The sequence below is a fragment of the Leishmania martiniquensis genome, chromosome 31, assembly GCF_017916325.1.
Source record: "Leishmania martiniquensis isolate LSCM1 chromosome 31, whole genome shotgun sequence".
NCBI classification, from domain to species: domain Eukaryota; phylum Euglenozoa; class Kinetoplastea; order Trypanosomatida; family Trypanosomatidae; genus Leishmania; species Leishmania martiniquensis.
Window position 1 is genome coordinate 491,018 of NC_090166.1, and position 15,517 is coordinate 506,534.

The following is a 15,517-nucleotide window of genomic DNA, read 5'->3' on the forward strand; positions in this document are numbered from 1 at the left end:
CACTTCCGAGCTTCGTTTTTGAACCTCTCCGGTGCGCCATACAGCGGCGAGGAGAGCCCCACAATGCCCGGCGCGTCGCACAGGCCCGTCGCCTGTCGCGAAGCAGCCCTGGGCACGCGCAGCAGCAACGCCGGCTCGCTCTCCAGGGCACCGCCTCTGTCTCCGACCCTAGACACCCCCGCTGCGCGCGTTGCTCCACAGCCGCGCCCATCATGCCGGTGGCCGCGGCGTGCAGCCTCCCCACGGGTGGCGCAGGCTGCTCACACGAGTAGGCAGAGCGAGGGGCCAGAAGGAGAGGGGGGATACGCTCGGCTCGCCTCGGCGCTGTGCCCACCATGTGGCCGGCACCAGCGCGTACGGTGTAGCAGCTGTGTCCAGCGCCACACCATTCAGGGTCTGACCGCCAACGTCGTCAGCGATACGCAGCACGGACCTCCCCCCCCAATCACGCCGTAGACGCTTGGCCCCGCTTTCCCCACCAGAAAGGAGCCTGGCGCTGGGTAGGTGTGTGGGTGTGTGGAGGGGGAGTTGAAAGGGCCGCACGGCTGCTCTACTGAGGGTGGGCGCTGCACCTATAGCACCAGTGACCGAGGGGCCTTCCCGCTATCGGGCATAGTTATTCCATGGGGAACAGAGGAGCGAGCGGCGGCGCTGAGAATCTGAGTTGCTGCGGGTTGGAGGGCGTGCGAGTCGCAGAAGGTCCGCTACAGGCACTGGCAGCAGGACGTCATCAGTTTGTCTGTGGCAGGAGCCGCTTTTGCGGCTCAGATGTTCCTTTTGTTTGTTTCTTGGAGAGGCAAGCAGGCGCAGATGGATGCATGAGCGAAAAAAAAAAGGAAGACAGGGAAGACAGCATGCGGAGGAACAGACAGGAAAATGACAGCGACAACGCGCCCGGGGCGCTGAGGTTGAAGAACAGTTGCTTATGCGGATAGCCGATGGGGAGAACTCAATGCTGGAGGAAGAGAAGAGCAGCACACGAGAAGAGGGGCAAAATCGAAAGTGAGGGGGGTGGGCAAGGCGCTGGCCCTCTCGAAGTGGATGCATCCGGGGAGAAAGTCAAGAACCAGACGGATCTGAGCGACCGTCAGAGGAGAGAGATCAATCGCCCGAGCGCATAGCAGTGTGTGTGCGTATGTGTGTGTGAAGGGGAGGGGATTTCGTGCCGGTGGGGGCGAGCGCAGTGAAACCGTTCGATGTGCGCTATGCATGGGGCGCACAAGGTGTGAGCCCACGCCGCACATCAACGCCAACTCCGCCTCGAACAGGAAGAGGTGGGGAACAATAGAAGTGCGCCCAGCCTTTCTGCCATGGCCGGCGCACCGTACCAGCCCCCACCCCCCGTGTCATGCCAAAAAAAAAAGGAGTTGACAAAGCCTGCGAATGAATGAAAAGCGGATCACCAATGCAGATGGCGTGTCTCACAGCCTTACTGGCCATTGCGTGCCAGTGAATGATTGTGTGAAGCGTCGACCGCGCCGTGTCCTCCTTTACCTGCTCTCCACTTGAGACCGAGAGTCCTCCATTCGCCTTCACACAAGGGTTTCTATAGCGGTACAGTTTCTGACTGCACTGACGCGACGAACGAAAAAAGGGGAAGGCAAGCATCCCATACAGTGGACCTCTGCGCATGCACACCGCTTTTCTCTGTCTCCGCGCGCGCGCGCGCCCCTCGAGCCCGCTGACTCCTCTCACCCCCCCCTCTCTCGAGGAGCACGGCACACACCCCACGAGAGAGCGAGAGAAGAAGAGAGGGGCGACAGGAGAGCTCCACTCGCAGACTATGAAATAAGGGAGACGACGCCCCCCCCACAACAAAGGTGGGGTAGAGAGGGACCGGAAAGAGAGGTGACGGTGGGGGTGAGGGGGGGAACAGAGAAAGAGCGCCGCTCGACGTGAGGAACAGTCGCTCGCAAGACGAGAGCGATACGGAGTGGCGCACGACCCAAAGGGAAAGAGCGGCGTAACAAGCCTCACGCGCCTGGCCGAACGACGCAGCACGCCACACACGACGCCTCGATGAAAGACACAGCCAAGACGCAGAATCCCCAATACAGAGGCACGAGATCGGAGGATGGGGAAGGGGTTGTTGTTGTTGACTAGCGTGTAGCGGTGATGGTCACACCGCTGACGGGAGAGGTGGATGCAGCGCTGTCGCCGGCTCGTGCGCACGCGGCATCGTCGGCGTTCTCTCCATCTTCGTCTCTGTCTTCTTCGTACTCGTACTCCTCGTCCTCCACCTCCTCCCAGTACCACTCGTCGCCATTCTCATCCGTGTACACTTCTCCGTAGACACAATCCTCGCTGTTGATGTCGTCCTCATCGACGCCTGCAACCCGTGCCCACTCCTCTGCGCTGACACCTGCCGCGATCGCGGCTGCGCGGGCACAGCGTTGCGCGTTCGTGTACCCAAACGTGTTGGCCAATGGGCGATGCATTTTGCTCTTCTCCGGCGCGAAACGAGCGGTCGTCCCAAGGAAGATGCTGAAAGGGGCGGATGGGATAGGGGCCTCGGTCTGCGCCTCAGACGCCGAGTGTCGGCTCAGCGTCGTCTGTGAGCCTCGCACGTTCGGGCTCAACAGTAGCGAGGGAGAGCTGGTGCCCATGGCGAAGCCGTACGGGCCTGGGCTCGACGATGCGGTGAGGCTCTTATTCGCTTGCGAGTAGGGAAGAGCACTACTCGGCCTTGACGGTGAGAGCTGCGCCATCGGGTGCGTGTTCTCCGCGACGTAGGGGTCGAATGTGACGTGCGGCCGCGCGCCGCTGCCACCGGTTGTCGTGGGCTTCGGCTTCGCATACACGGGTGACGGCCTCTGGCTTTGCGACGGCCATTCAGAGTCGTTGAGCGACGACGAAATCGCCCCGGTGCCGCGCAGGTCGCTGGCCACCCTCACCACAATGTCCAGGCTGCTCAGGCTGTCTTCCTTGTCGAGGTAAAACACTATGGAGCTGGTGCTGCGGGCCCCGCGACGGGCGTCGAAGCCGGGGGGGCGGAAGCCTTCCAGGAGATTGTCGTACTCGTCCTCTTCATCGTCCCCGTCGTCGTCCGAGGAGAGGTCGGGCTGCTCGCACGCAGTTGCCGCTACCGCTGATGTGACTGGCACTGGGGGCGGTGCTGCCGACTTTGCGGCCGTCGGTGTCGGTGCTGCAGTGCTCCCAGGCAGCTTCGGCGAGGAATCTCCTACGAAGGGCGGAAAGGACTTCGTGGTGGTGAGGGTCGAGGTCAAGTAGTCGTACCCGCTCGCGCTCGCCGACGCGGACGGACGCGAGGGTGTACCGTAGCAAGTTCCCTGTAGCCTCGGAGATGCGCTGGCAGGCGCCAGCGTCGTGCGGGCCATTTGAAAAAAGCCCTCCTCGTCCTCGTCGACGTACGTCATGACAACACGCTGGCGGCTTGCCGGCCGCACCGCACGTACGTGGCTCGGCGACGGCCTACTCGGGTTCAGTTCCATGGGAGAGGTGACACCTTCGTCTTTTCTCGCGTCGGCGCCCTCCGCAGTCGCCTTCGCAGACGCTGGGCCAGGCGAATCGGCGACGCTCGTCGTCGCACTTTCCGATACACTGATGCTGACATTACTTTGCCTCTTCGCCTCCACGGTGGCGCTGTCGGCAATACCGCTGCGCAACGTCTCGGGCTTCTGCTGCTCGTGTGACTCTTGCAGTGGGCCTTGTACAACCTCATCGGCAGGAGCGATGCTGGCGCTCTCGCCAGCGGGTGTCAGGGTGGCCGTAATGCGGTGCGGCGTCTTTGTGCTGAACTGCGGCGGGGAAAGCATGTACGATCCATAGAAGTCGAAAGCGGCTGCCTCGTCGAGGAGGAAGGAGAGGCTAGAGGACGTCTTCTTGTGCAACTCTTGGCTCACTGGAGGAGGTGGGGCACTGCTAGTGCTTTCTGCCACGGATGTCCTTGTCGCTGGGGGCACGCTCGCAGCCATCCTTGAATCCCTTTTGCTTCCTGCCGCGGATTCTGCGATCGGCTCTGGCGGGCAGGACAGCAGCGGGGACTTGATCGCTTCGTCACTGGGAGGCTTAGGCGCATCTGGCGCCGCGGCCGCCTCAGACGGCACCGTGGCCGCGTCGACTCTCCATCCCGCCGCGCGCCCGCCGCTGCGGGGGCCCGAGGCTGAGGGGCCATTTGGGGGTGCGGTACGAGTACTGGCTGCAGCCTGGCCCCTTGAAGGTGGCCGACGCCCATCTCCATCCACGTCACGCCCAGCGAATTGCAGACTTTTGCTGCTGCTCCTCGCTGAGGAGGCGGTGAGGGCCTTGCCATCGTCATCCCTGGACGTAAGCAGTCCGCTGAGCAACACTGTGGTGCTGCTACTCAGCGACTGCTCGCCTGCCGAAGGGGCCCCAGGAGCGGCGGCGCGCGCGTCCGGCGTGCTGCAGTGCACCTGCAGCACACGGCGGCCTTTGCGCACCTGCACCAACTCCCTCAAACTCGACGGTGGCGGCGTGTGTGCGCGGCTGAGGAAAGACGGCGTGCGGCGCAGCGCCTCCTGCTGCTCCGTCGACAGAGTTGATGCGTGGCGAGTGAGGGGTCGCGGCACATCATCTAGGCTGAGGCTGCAGTTGCTGGCGACTTTGGCGGTGGCGCGTGGCGTCGTCGAATGGGCACCTGAGCGCTGCGGCCGACGCACCAAGACAGAGTTCTCAAGAGAGGTCACCTCCTCCGCACTCTGTGTGCTGTGGGTGCTGTACAGGCTACTCGTGCGCACCTGCCAAGTGCTGACAGTGCCGCGGAAAGAATCTGCTGTATCCGCATTCATTGGCGGTGGGGTGGGAACGAGGCGGGTGGTGGCTGACGGATTGCTCTTTTGGAGCCGCGGGCTGCCGCCAACGTCGTCTCTGAACCCAACGACCGGCTCGCAGCGCTTGCTGTGGGCACTGCTTTCGGTGCGCTCGCTGCCCGCCTGTGACTCCTTGCGGGAAGAATCAGCTGTCGCCCCACTCGCGCTATGGCTACCGTTGCTTAGACCTACGGCTGCATTGCCCTTGATGGCTGCTGCTACGGTGCTGCTGCTCTGGTTGCTGTTTGTGGTAATGGAGATGGATCCGCCAGAGGTGCTGCCCACCTCTTCGCATGCGCCTTTGCGGCGTTTGAGGATGCGGAAGGAGGAGCCGCATCGCCTTGGAACGGACTCCATGGCGGTGAAGGCGGGGGGGAGTGACTTTGTCGGAGGCAGGGGCGGTGGAGGGGGCGGAGCAGCAGCCGGGGCGCCAACAGGCGACTTTGACCAGGGCGATTGCTGCTTGTTTGGGCCACTCGTGGAGGGCAAACCTGGTGGTAGGGGGACGGCAGTCCGGACAGCGCACCCCGTTGATGGCGCCTTGTCACTGCCCGCAGGCAGCGGCGCCAGCGAGCGGACAGAAGGCCTGCACACTGGGCGAACATCAGAGGGGGACGGCCGCGTTGAGGACGCAGCGCCCGACCTCGGAGATGTCAGTATGCTGCTTATCGTGGCGCGCGCGGAGGAGTCGCAGTGTTGACTCGGCGTGCACAGCGAGTGTAGCGAATCTACGGCAGGAAGCATTACCGTGCCCTTGCCGGCTTCCTGAGACAGAGAGGGAGATGCTGCCGGTGGCTCGGTTGCAGTTAACGCCCGAGCTGGCAATCCAGCGCCTGAGCCACCTACCGGAAAGCCTGTGCTACGGCTGGCCGACGGGCTTGGGGAACCGGGGAATGCAGCACCAGCCCGCGAGATTGATGGCATCGAAACGTCGCTTGCCTTCTCGCATTGCAATCGATTAATCGTCAACGGTGGCTGCTGACTTGGAGGCGGCAGATCGGGTGCACGGCCCGCTGCAGTCGTGCGGTTGTCTACGCTGTCGTTTTGATTGCGCGAGTAGGGGCGGAGACAGTCGCGGGTGTTGAGCTTGCCCAGCCTCTCGTCGTCCTCAAGGGCGTTCTGTCGGGACCTCTTTGTGCTCAGGGCTTCGCTCCGTGCCTGCGTTGGCGAAGGGGTGTCTCTCTTTCGCGCTTTCTGAGCGGAGAAGAAATGCATGGCAGAGTGCTGTGAACACCTCACTTCGCTTCTTTGCGCTTCTTTGGCGGCAAGGCCGTGGCTGGAGACGCGGTGGGACTGGCCAGGCGCAAAGAAGGGGTGAGGGGGAAGGGAGGGTGAGGGCTGCGAATCCTATCACCTACGGGGACATATGCATAGGGGGGGGGAAGAAGGCGACTAACGTTGCGGTGTAGCGAGCAGCTGGGCAGAGTGCACGTCTGGCAGTAGAGCAGGCAATAAAACGGGGGATGCAAGAGAGGGGGCGACCAGAGAGCCGTGTCCGTCCCGCACCAGTCCTGTAGCCGAGGCAAGGTGGGGGGTGGGCAGGGGTGTGAAGAAAAAGAGGCCGACGACTGAGAAGAGGAGGAGCGGAAGTGACCGGGGCGAGAGGGCGAGAGGCATGCGGGCGCGTGCGCACCACAACGGAGAGCGTGCGAGAGCGAAAGAATGGATGGCGCAGAGGCAAACAGATACATCAACCGAGACAGAAAAGGGAGCCTCCGGCGCACACGCACGCCCACACACGCCGACCTGCAAGAGAAGAGGGCCCGCAAATTCTTAAGGAATGACGATGCTCGTATGGGAAGGGGAGGAGGGGGAGGCTACCACGATTCGTCTCCTCCACCCTGCTGGACCTCTTCGCGAGTGAAGAGGAAACGATGCCGGACTTCCCCAGGAGGGAGGGCCGACCTCTGAGAGGAGAGGAGGGAGGGAGAGGGAAACGGCGGTATGCGGCAGAGGAAGCGAAAGAAAAAAAACAGGGACAGAGTGAGAAGGTAAAAAGAGAGGTGGAGACCGGGGGGAGAGGGACGGGGGCAGGCGGAGGGGCTGCCAGCGAGAACGCGATCAAGTGCAGAGAAGCGCAGCGGCGCAGGAGAAAAAAAGCACACAAACGAGGGCACTCGCAGATGCATCCCTCTCCCGGGTACCGTATGCCACGCAGGCGGTGTGAAATGCTCCGCAGCGACTTTGGCAGTTGATGAAAAGGGACAAGGTCGGGCGTAGGTGAGAGTGAGGACGGGAGAGAGGGTGTATGTGTGTATGTGTGTGTGTGCGAGAGAGAGCGATTCCGAGTGCGCATCAAACACCACGGGAAAAGCGGGGGGAAGATGGAGAGACGTCCTCTGCGGGTAGTGACAGTACTGTGCCATCTCCGCTACACAGTGCCAAGCACCGAATCACCATGGAGGGGGACACCAAAACCGCCAGGGGTGGGTTCAGGAGGGCCTGAGCCCCTTTGCGGCTCTTACGTCGTCTGGTCGTCGTTTTGTTACGTGTTGTACCGCCTGCAGAGCAATGGGTGAGGAGCAGCAGGGGGGGCAAAGTGGAGACGATCAATGTGCGCGCATGCACTCTACGCACAGAAACAAAAAAAGGCCACAGATGCTACGCTGCTTCCACCGCGTTGACCGTTCCGCGCGCAGAGAGACGCCAAGTGGTTCCCTTCCCTCCCTCCTCCCCGCCACCCCAAACGCACACACACGCACGCACGCAGAGGATGAAGAGTAGCATCGAGCCTTCTTGCTCACCGGGGAGTGTCCAGCCCGCGCAAAGAGGGACACAAAAAAAGGATAAACAGAGGGGGGGACATGGTGGTGCGTAGGTGAGCATGGCCACTTGTGAGTGACAACGGTGCCACACCTGCTCGAGGGCACAAACCAATGGGCGCTGCGATGCGTCAGATCCCGTTCACGCAGGGGCGGCAGGGGAAGCGTATACGACGCTTCAGAGACACACACACATAGTGCCGAGCCGCCCGCATCATCACCCCCATCGATAAGCAGCGAAACACCCCATGGCACGCCTATCGGCCCATTCGACGCTTCGCCATCAGCGCCTCTGCCTCCGCACGGCTACGCTCGAGCAAGGCTGGAATCGCCTCCAGCTCCTTCGTTGACTGCTCAACGACGTCGGCGATGCTGCTCTGCATCCGCGTGAGCATCTGCAAACGGGCCGCGCGCGCATCACGGCGACGCTTGCGCTCCGCTTTTTGCTTCTCGCGCAGTGCTTGCAGTTCCATCGCCATTCGCAGCTCTCTTGACTGGCACCGCTCCACCTCCTCACGGAGCCGGTGTACCTCGTGCCGCAGCTCAATCGTGCTCAGCTGCTCCACCGGACGTGATTGGAGAGCGGAGGGGCCGCGACTGTACCGGCTGAGAGAGGAGCGGTCTGCCACACTGGCTGCCGCCGCCGCCACCGCGCCACCTCCAAAGGTGGGAAAGCCATCAGTCCTTGGATTTTGCTGATACCCATCTAACGACAGTCGAGACGCACTGCCATAGACAGTGTTCACGTTGGTCGCAACCGTCATGGCATCCTCGTTCACCTGAGACCTCATCTCTGCGTCGGTGGCACCTAGCGCTGAGGCGCCGCCAGAAACATCTTGCACGCTGGGTGTAGGATGCAAGTAGGGTAGCGGCCCACTCATAGAGGCGGGGAGAGGCTGTTGGGTTTGGGAGGGGTGCGTGTTGGCCGTGAGGGACGAGGAGGGCAGCAGCGCAGGTATGTGCAGCTGCAAAAACTGCGATTGTGTAGGAGAGGACTGCGTGTGAGGGAGAAGAAAACGCTGCTGGGTACGCAGCTCCTGCTCCTCTGCACGGGCCTCTGCTGCCTCAAGTCTCTCCCACACCTCTTCGAGCTCGCGTTGCTGCGCCGACACCATGTGCTCTACTTCACTCCTCCGGTGCAGGGCGTCGTTGAGCTGTTCCTCCAGCCGGTGCGCTTCTTGCCGCTGAGTTTCGAGCTCAGTCGAGACATCGTGCAGGCGGACCTGCAAGTCATCGTACATTTCTTGCGTTACCGCTGGCGCAGACAGGAGTCGGTTCTGTGACCCGAAAACACTCCTCAGTGACCCCTGCCTCGGCGTGTTGCTGGCGGAGCGAGGCGTGCTGTCGATGTCTCCCATCGACAGCGACTGCGGCACAGATGTGTGCGAGTGGTCGCCATGCGCGCTGGGAAGGCGCTCACATTTGATCACTTTTAGTGGTGCAGAGGAGGCTGTCAGTGTCGGCGATCGACGGCGCGGCTCCGTCGCCTCCAGAAGAAGCTCAGAGATACGCTGATGCGCGGCCGCGAGCTGATCCTCGAGCTCTTCCACCACGCTGCGGTCGACCGTATCGCGTGGGGTCGACGGCTGCCGCGCGTACCGGCCAGACCCCGGCTGCCATGTGTCATCGTCTCGGGCGCTGTTTGCCAAGGCCCGCCGCGCGTTCGAAACGTAACGATTGCTCCTCTCGCACCGTTCCTGCAGTAGCCGATCTCGCTCCTCCGTGATGCGGCGCAGCTCGGTACGCTTCCCATCCACTTCGTCGCGCAGCAGCTGTACCTCCGCCTCTTTTGGGTTCTCCTGAAGGGCCGCGGCGAGGCGGGCCTCGAGTAGCCGCGCTTTTTCCTCTGCGGCCTCTGCACGCTGCCTTGCGGCAGTCACTTCGCTGACGGAAAGATGAGCCCCTTTGCCCTCTCCCACAGGAGCAGCAGCCGACGTGCGCGGGCTGCGCTGAGAGCTGCCGGTGGACTGGCACGCACCAGGGTCACGATAGCTGCTGCTGTTGCACTCGCTACGGGAGGATGCTCTGCACACCTCGGCAAGGTTCTGCCCAGATGCTACGAGGTCCTGCGGCGTAGCCGTGGCCACCATCGCCGGCGGTGGCAGGGCCTTCGCTACGTTGGACAGCATCACACTTGCGTCAGAGGAAAACTCGATTGGCTTTCCACGCGGCTGGTGGCTGTAGGCTCCAAGCCGGGGGCCCTCGTCCTCTGGTAGGGCGCAGGCCACCCACGATGTCGGCACGGCCAACGCCGGTACGATAGTCTTCGCGCCCTCGGGCGAGTCTCGAGCACTGTGGTGTGGCAGGGCCGCCAGCGCTTCAGCCTCGGCTATGAGGGCATCGATCGCCGCCAGCTCGTCTTCAGCCATCCGCACGTACTCCATGTGATCCTCGTGTTCCTTCAGCAGAGCCGCCACCTCGCCAGAGCCCAGATTCTTAGGTGGCCGAGTTGTCGCCTTCGGCGGCCACGCAGCATCTGGGCTCTGCGACGTGGCGGTCGAAAGTGCTTCGTGCGCCACTTTCAGCCTCTGCTGAGCCTGCGCTGCCTGGGTGAGCGCGCCGACCCACCGGTACAGGGCAGCGGCGGTCTTGTGCTCCTTCTCAACGGCCGCCACCGCCGGCGACATCTTCAGAAAGCGCAGTGCCCGCTGTGTATCACTAGCTGTCAAATTAGTGGACTTCACGGCAGCGAGCCGCTTTGGTAAAGAGGCTGCCTGCGCTACCACGTCATCAAACGACGCACACCCGCGGTCGTGCAGCGGTGCCGCCGCCGTTTCTATGAGGCGCACCAACAGCTCCGAAGAGGAGCCGCTTCGGCGCCGCTGTAGATCTATCCACGCAAGCGGCCTCACCGTTCGCAGCCCTGCGCGGGCGAGCAGTAGCCGCTTCTCGGCAGCACTGGCGGCCTTCGCTGCTTCATCGGCATTCGTGCGAGTGGGATCAAGGTGCGCCTTCATCGGGGACGGTGTCCGCAGCGAGACAGGCGTGGATGCTGCCGTGGCGCCGCCGCTTTCCCGTCGTGTATGCTGCCGGAGCAGTTCGTCGATATCCTCTAGGCGGGCTCTGCTGGATGCCAAGTCGTCTCGAAGGCTGTCTCGATGCCCTCGCATCTCCCGAAGTTCCTCGGCTGTCATCACAGCATCCACACTGTCCAGGTTTAGTGGCGATGCCGCGCTGCCACTGCCGTTTGCCCCCTTGGGTGACGGAATAGAGGCCGTGATCAGTCCTCCGACAGAGGGATCGGAAGCGTCGACGAGTTGTCCAGTCACCAACCCGCCGCTCCTGCTCGCATCGTGCGCTCTCTGGAGATCGAGCAGGAGCAGCGGGCGTGGCTGCACAAGGACAGCGATGGTGCCATCATTTTGGGTCATGGTCGGCGTAGAAGCCACCAGACCGACAAGGCAGTTACTGCCGTCTGCCGAGGTGAAGAAGGCAACAGCCCGGTGCGGTGCTATGGAGGCGCTTGAAAGCGCGCCGGTCGCCAGCCGCGGAGGCATCTGAATGATGCAGTTTGAAGGGGTATCAATACAGCCACACAGACGAGCAGTCGATGGAAAGATGATAGTAGGCGTCTGCACTGATATTTCATGCAAGTCGCATGCACGGGGAGGGGCGAACAGTGAGGGAGGAGAGAGGACGCTATGCTTCAGACAGCAGAGGTAGACGAAGGAAGCCTGATCAGCGCGTCCCCGGCCCTACTTCCACCAGCAGCGCCATCACTGCCACCACCACGAGCGCATCTGCCGACACCCTTGTAGTGCTGTCGGCTGCGTGTGGTGGGGCAACCACCGAGGAGGCACTAGTTGTAAAGGCATGTCTGTCTTCTGGGCGGCCACGTGCGACACGGCGGATTCGGCTCCGTGCCGGCTGAAACGATTCGCTGACCTCCTTCACCAAAAACAATGCACCATACCTAAGCGAAGGCGAAGGACGGAAGATGCACCGTTGGGCGGCGTTCCCCGTCGGCCGAATGGGCAGCAGCTCTTCTTTTATTTTTTCTTCTCGCTGCCTCGGTAGATTAGTAATAGAAGGCTGAGTGGAATGCCGGAGTGCACTCCCAACCTCCCCCTCTTCTACCGCCTCCAGCCGTGATGGCGCGGTATGCCCTCCCTGCTACTTTGACGAGGCTCCGTGGTGGCTGTCATTAGCCGTGAGCGAATGAGACACGGGGCACCAGAGAAAATGCGATAAGCCCCCCCACACACACACACACCCTTGCACATACACAGAGAGAGAGAGGAAGGGAGGGAGAGGGAGACGGCTGAAGTCATAACGGCCAGAGAGACGTTAGGCGTGGGATCGTTGCATCCACTGACAGAGCAAAAAGGGGCAACCGCGGGCGGGGCGGACGTCACGTCAGCCAACCTCATGCAACGCCCATACAACTCGACAGAGCACCACACAGCAAAGGCGAAAGAGGGGCTGTGAAACGGAGAAGAAAAAGCAGTCGCCTACGCCTCCGCGTGGTTCTTCCCGTACCGTGACGTCCCTGCGCGCAAGCACAGTTACTGCGTGAGTCTCTGTCATCTATGAGTACATGTGTGCGGCAGCCCTTTGCCCCAGTGCCGCCCTCCACTGCAACGGCAGAGAAGAAGTGAGGAGAAAAGCCCCCCCGCTGTGCTGTGACGCGGAGGAAAAAGAGGGGGAGAGGAAGAGAGGCACAATCGCCTTGCTGCTGTCTGACGTGTCTTTCACAGGAGCGCGGGGCAGACGGCATACGCCCTCTCTTCTCCTGTCGCCTTTCCTCTTCCCCCAATCACCCTCCCTCTCCCCCCTCTCTCAGGGAGGATTGGCGCGGTCAGGAGCGACTATGGGGCACAGGTCCCGTGGACTGGGCCGCTGTGAAGCGCACTCCGCATCTTGGTGTGTAGCGGTGAGGGAGGTGCAGTACACGACCACTGCCACACTGCCGCTGGGCATCCACGAGCGCACAGAGGTAGCGATGCAAACCGCGAGATGGGGGTGAAAGAGATACCCCACCCCGCGAGAGAAAAAAAAAGGGAAAGGCACCCGCACATACGCAGGCAGAAGACGAGAGGAAACAAAAGACGGCTGAGTCGGCATTTGGTGAGAAACGGCCCGGTAAGCCGCCCTGTCCGCTGGTGCGGCTTCCCCGGCGGGAGGTCCCTCGTTCGTTCACACACACACACACGCACACGCACAGAGAGAGGGAGGGAGGGAGAGGGAGAGGGAGATGAATCACAGCAGTGGGATGAAAGCACAGCGGAGGCGAAGAGGGGCGGCGGTTCCGATGGCCACCACAAAACAACACTGTCAAGCATACAGACACAGACGCCACCGCATGCAGCCGCGACAGAATCCGCGAAAGAAAAATGTGTGGGAAAGAGAGAGAGAGACAGAGACAGACAGAGAGGGGGAGGGGGAGGGCAGACGAATGGGCAACAGCAACGACGCCGAGGAGAGAAGGCAGGGGCGACGCAGAAGAAGCAGACGAGCAGACAGCGCACATCAGCAACGAAAAAAAAGAGGAAAGATAAAAGACAAAAGGAACAATGAAGAGAACGATAGCGTTGGAGAGCCCAAAGAGGAGGAGAAAAAAGGACGGAAAGGGATACGTCAAGAGGGAAAGCGATACGGGCACAGGAAGGGGAGGGGGAGGGGGAAGAGCACTGCCCTTCGGCTTCCTCTAGGCGCGCCAGCTGCTTCTCGACATGGAGCGTCCCCCAACAAGACTCCCTACACGACCTCGTCAAGGTACTGCTTCAGCTGCGGGTTCCCGTTGATGGCGGCGTGAGCCCCATCCAGCACAGCGTTAGCCTCCTTGGACTCGTTGCGCAAGATACAGATCTCCTTCTCTAGCCTGTCAATGATCTTCGCTAGCTCGAGGCCGTCTCTCGCGTGGAAGAGGGACGGCATGCAACCGTTAGTGGCGGCGCCGTTCACCACCGGATCTTTCCCTGGCTCAGCTCCAGGCCGGCCGCCCCGCCTACGGCCGTTCTTGTCGATGGGCGTCTCATTCCTTTGGTCCTCAAGGGCGGCTGTGAGATCACTGAGCGCGTGAGGTTGACGGTCTGACCCCTTCGGCAGACCCGCCTTGCTTGCGTCCGCCACCTCCGCGGCAGCTTCTTCGGCATCCTCCATCGCGCGCTCTTCTGCAGCGAGATCAACGCGCTGCGACGCCAGGGCCTCCTTGGCATCTGCCAAGTCGTGCCACGCACACGCGAGAGCGCCACGAAGATCTTCGAGGTCGTCCTCTAGGTCCTTGATCTTAGCATCGGCCCGCTGCTGCTCCTCGTACAGAGCGGCGCGGGCCTCCAGAGCCTTCTTCAGCTGCTCCACCTGCTCCGGCGTGAGCGTCACCACTGTCGACGCCGGATCGTCATAGTTCACGAGAATGCTGCTGTGCAAAATGATCGAGCTGTTGTCGGTGAAGGTCCACGTGTTGGCCGTGCCGTAGATATTCTCGTGCAGCGGGGGTGCTCCTGGGCGACCGCGCGGCGTCGCGCGATTGGCGCCCCCGCCAGACTTGCCGTCCCTAGGGCTCGAGTCCCTGTCGGCCAAGTGACCTTTGGGCGACCGCGCAGCCCTGCTCGCGCTCTTGCTGTGGTTGATGTGCACCGGCGAGTCCCCTAACTCTCTCTTCAGCTGCGTTTCCTCGTCTTTATACTGTTCCACCTCGTTGCGACGCTTTCGCAGCGTGTCCTCCATCTTCTCGATATTGCTCCTCTCATGGATCCGCGCTTGATCGTAGTTCATAATGTCGACGGTAGCCTCGCTGGTTGCCAGCTGTGCCGCGACCCATCGCTGCACAATACCCAGCGCACGACTGCCCCCCATCGAGTCCCTGTGCGTGAAGCGAGGGTTCGACAAGTACTCCTTGCGCACACGCCGCCGCGTGGTGAGCGAGATGCTCCGCGAGTCGAACTCCTCCAGCCGCTTTTGGAACGAGCGCTGCCTGATTACTTTGAGAACGTAGCTCCAATCCAGTGTCCGCTCTCCAAGCGTCAGTAGCATGGCTTCCATCACAAACTTCACAATCTCCGGAGGGTTCACGTAGCTGCGAATCTCACGCCAGTCTGTCTCCTCCATGTTTCTCACTTCCTCCCTCGCCGCCGCCGCGGCCTTCTCCGCGCGCGCCGCATCCGCCTCATACGCGGCACGGCCTTCGCTGTAGTGCGCATGCTGTACTGCAAGCGTCTTGTTCAGGTCCTCCATTTCCTCCTCCGCCTTCCGACGCATCCGCTGCAGCTCCTCCAGTCGCTTCACCGCTGCCGCACGGCTCGCGCCCGATACGGGCGATTCCTCCGGTGGCATCTCCCCACCGCTGCCTGTCCACAGCATGAGCTGGACGAGGCGCGGGCTAGGGATGGCGGCCACCGTGCCGAGGCCCCATTTCCAACCCTGCGTCCGCTCGCATACGTATTCGAACGCGACCAGGTCATTGACGGAGACGCGAATATGGGCCACATGGCCGATGTTGGCGAGCACCGAATCGGGCTCGGCGGTGGCAGCGGGGGAGGGCAGCGCCTTCATCAGACCGCTCAGCCCGGGCGGCGAGGCATCCATCTTTCTCGAGGGTATTCCACTCGCGGGCCTATTCTGTTTCTCCGTGGCCGGCGAGTGAGCCTAAGAGGAGCAAAAAGGAAAGAGAAGTATAGAAAAAAACCCAAGCAGCTTTACAATGCTTCGGAGAGCGCCGAGGCAGCGAGGGCTTGTCTGTGGAGGAGGGGGTCAGGGGAGGAGGGAGGGCGTCCGGATGTAGACACAGAGGTGATGGTGGCGCTCGTGACTCATACAATGCGGCGTGCGCGTGTGTATTGGACAAGGAGAGAGGGCAGCAATGGGGTGAGTGGAAAAGGAGCGGACCCACGGAAGGGAAGAGAAGGATGAGAGCAGATCGCTGCGTTTTGTTTTCGCCTTAAAAGAGAGTCGGATGAGGAGGAGGAGGAGGAAAAAAAAAGGGAAGCGATGCCGAGCGACGCACACACGCACGAAGGGCGGAAT

General features: G+C 62.1%; 2 protein-coding genes across 2 annotated transcripts; both read right to left on the reverse strand.

Annotated features, from left to right (window-relative positions):
* Positions 1-7,809: 7,809 nt before the first annotated feature.
* On the reverse strand, positions 7,810-11,049 carry LSCM1_01421 (uncharacterized protein; the record flags this gene model as incomplete). The annotated part of the gene is made up of 1 exon (XM_067319035.1): positions 7,810-11,049. One exon carries the CDS (start codon positions 11,047-11,049, stop codon positions 7,810-7,812), a length of 3,240 nt encoding a protein of 1,079 aa, XP_067176314.1.
* Positions 11,050-13,249: 2,200 nt separating this feature from the next.
* LSCM1_01422 (uncharacterized protein) lies at positions 13,250-15,079 on the reverse strand (the record flags this gene model as incomplete). The annotated part of the gene is made up of 1 exon (XM_067319036.1): positions 13,250-15,079. One exon carries the CDS (start codon positions 15,077-15,079, stop codon positions 13,250-13,252), a length of 1,830 nt encoding a protein of 609 aa, XP_067176315.1.
* Between the last annotated feature and the right edge of the window lie 438 nt (positions 15,080-15,517).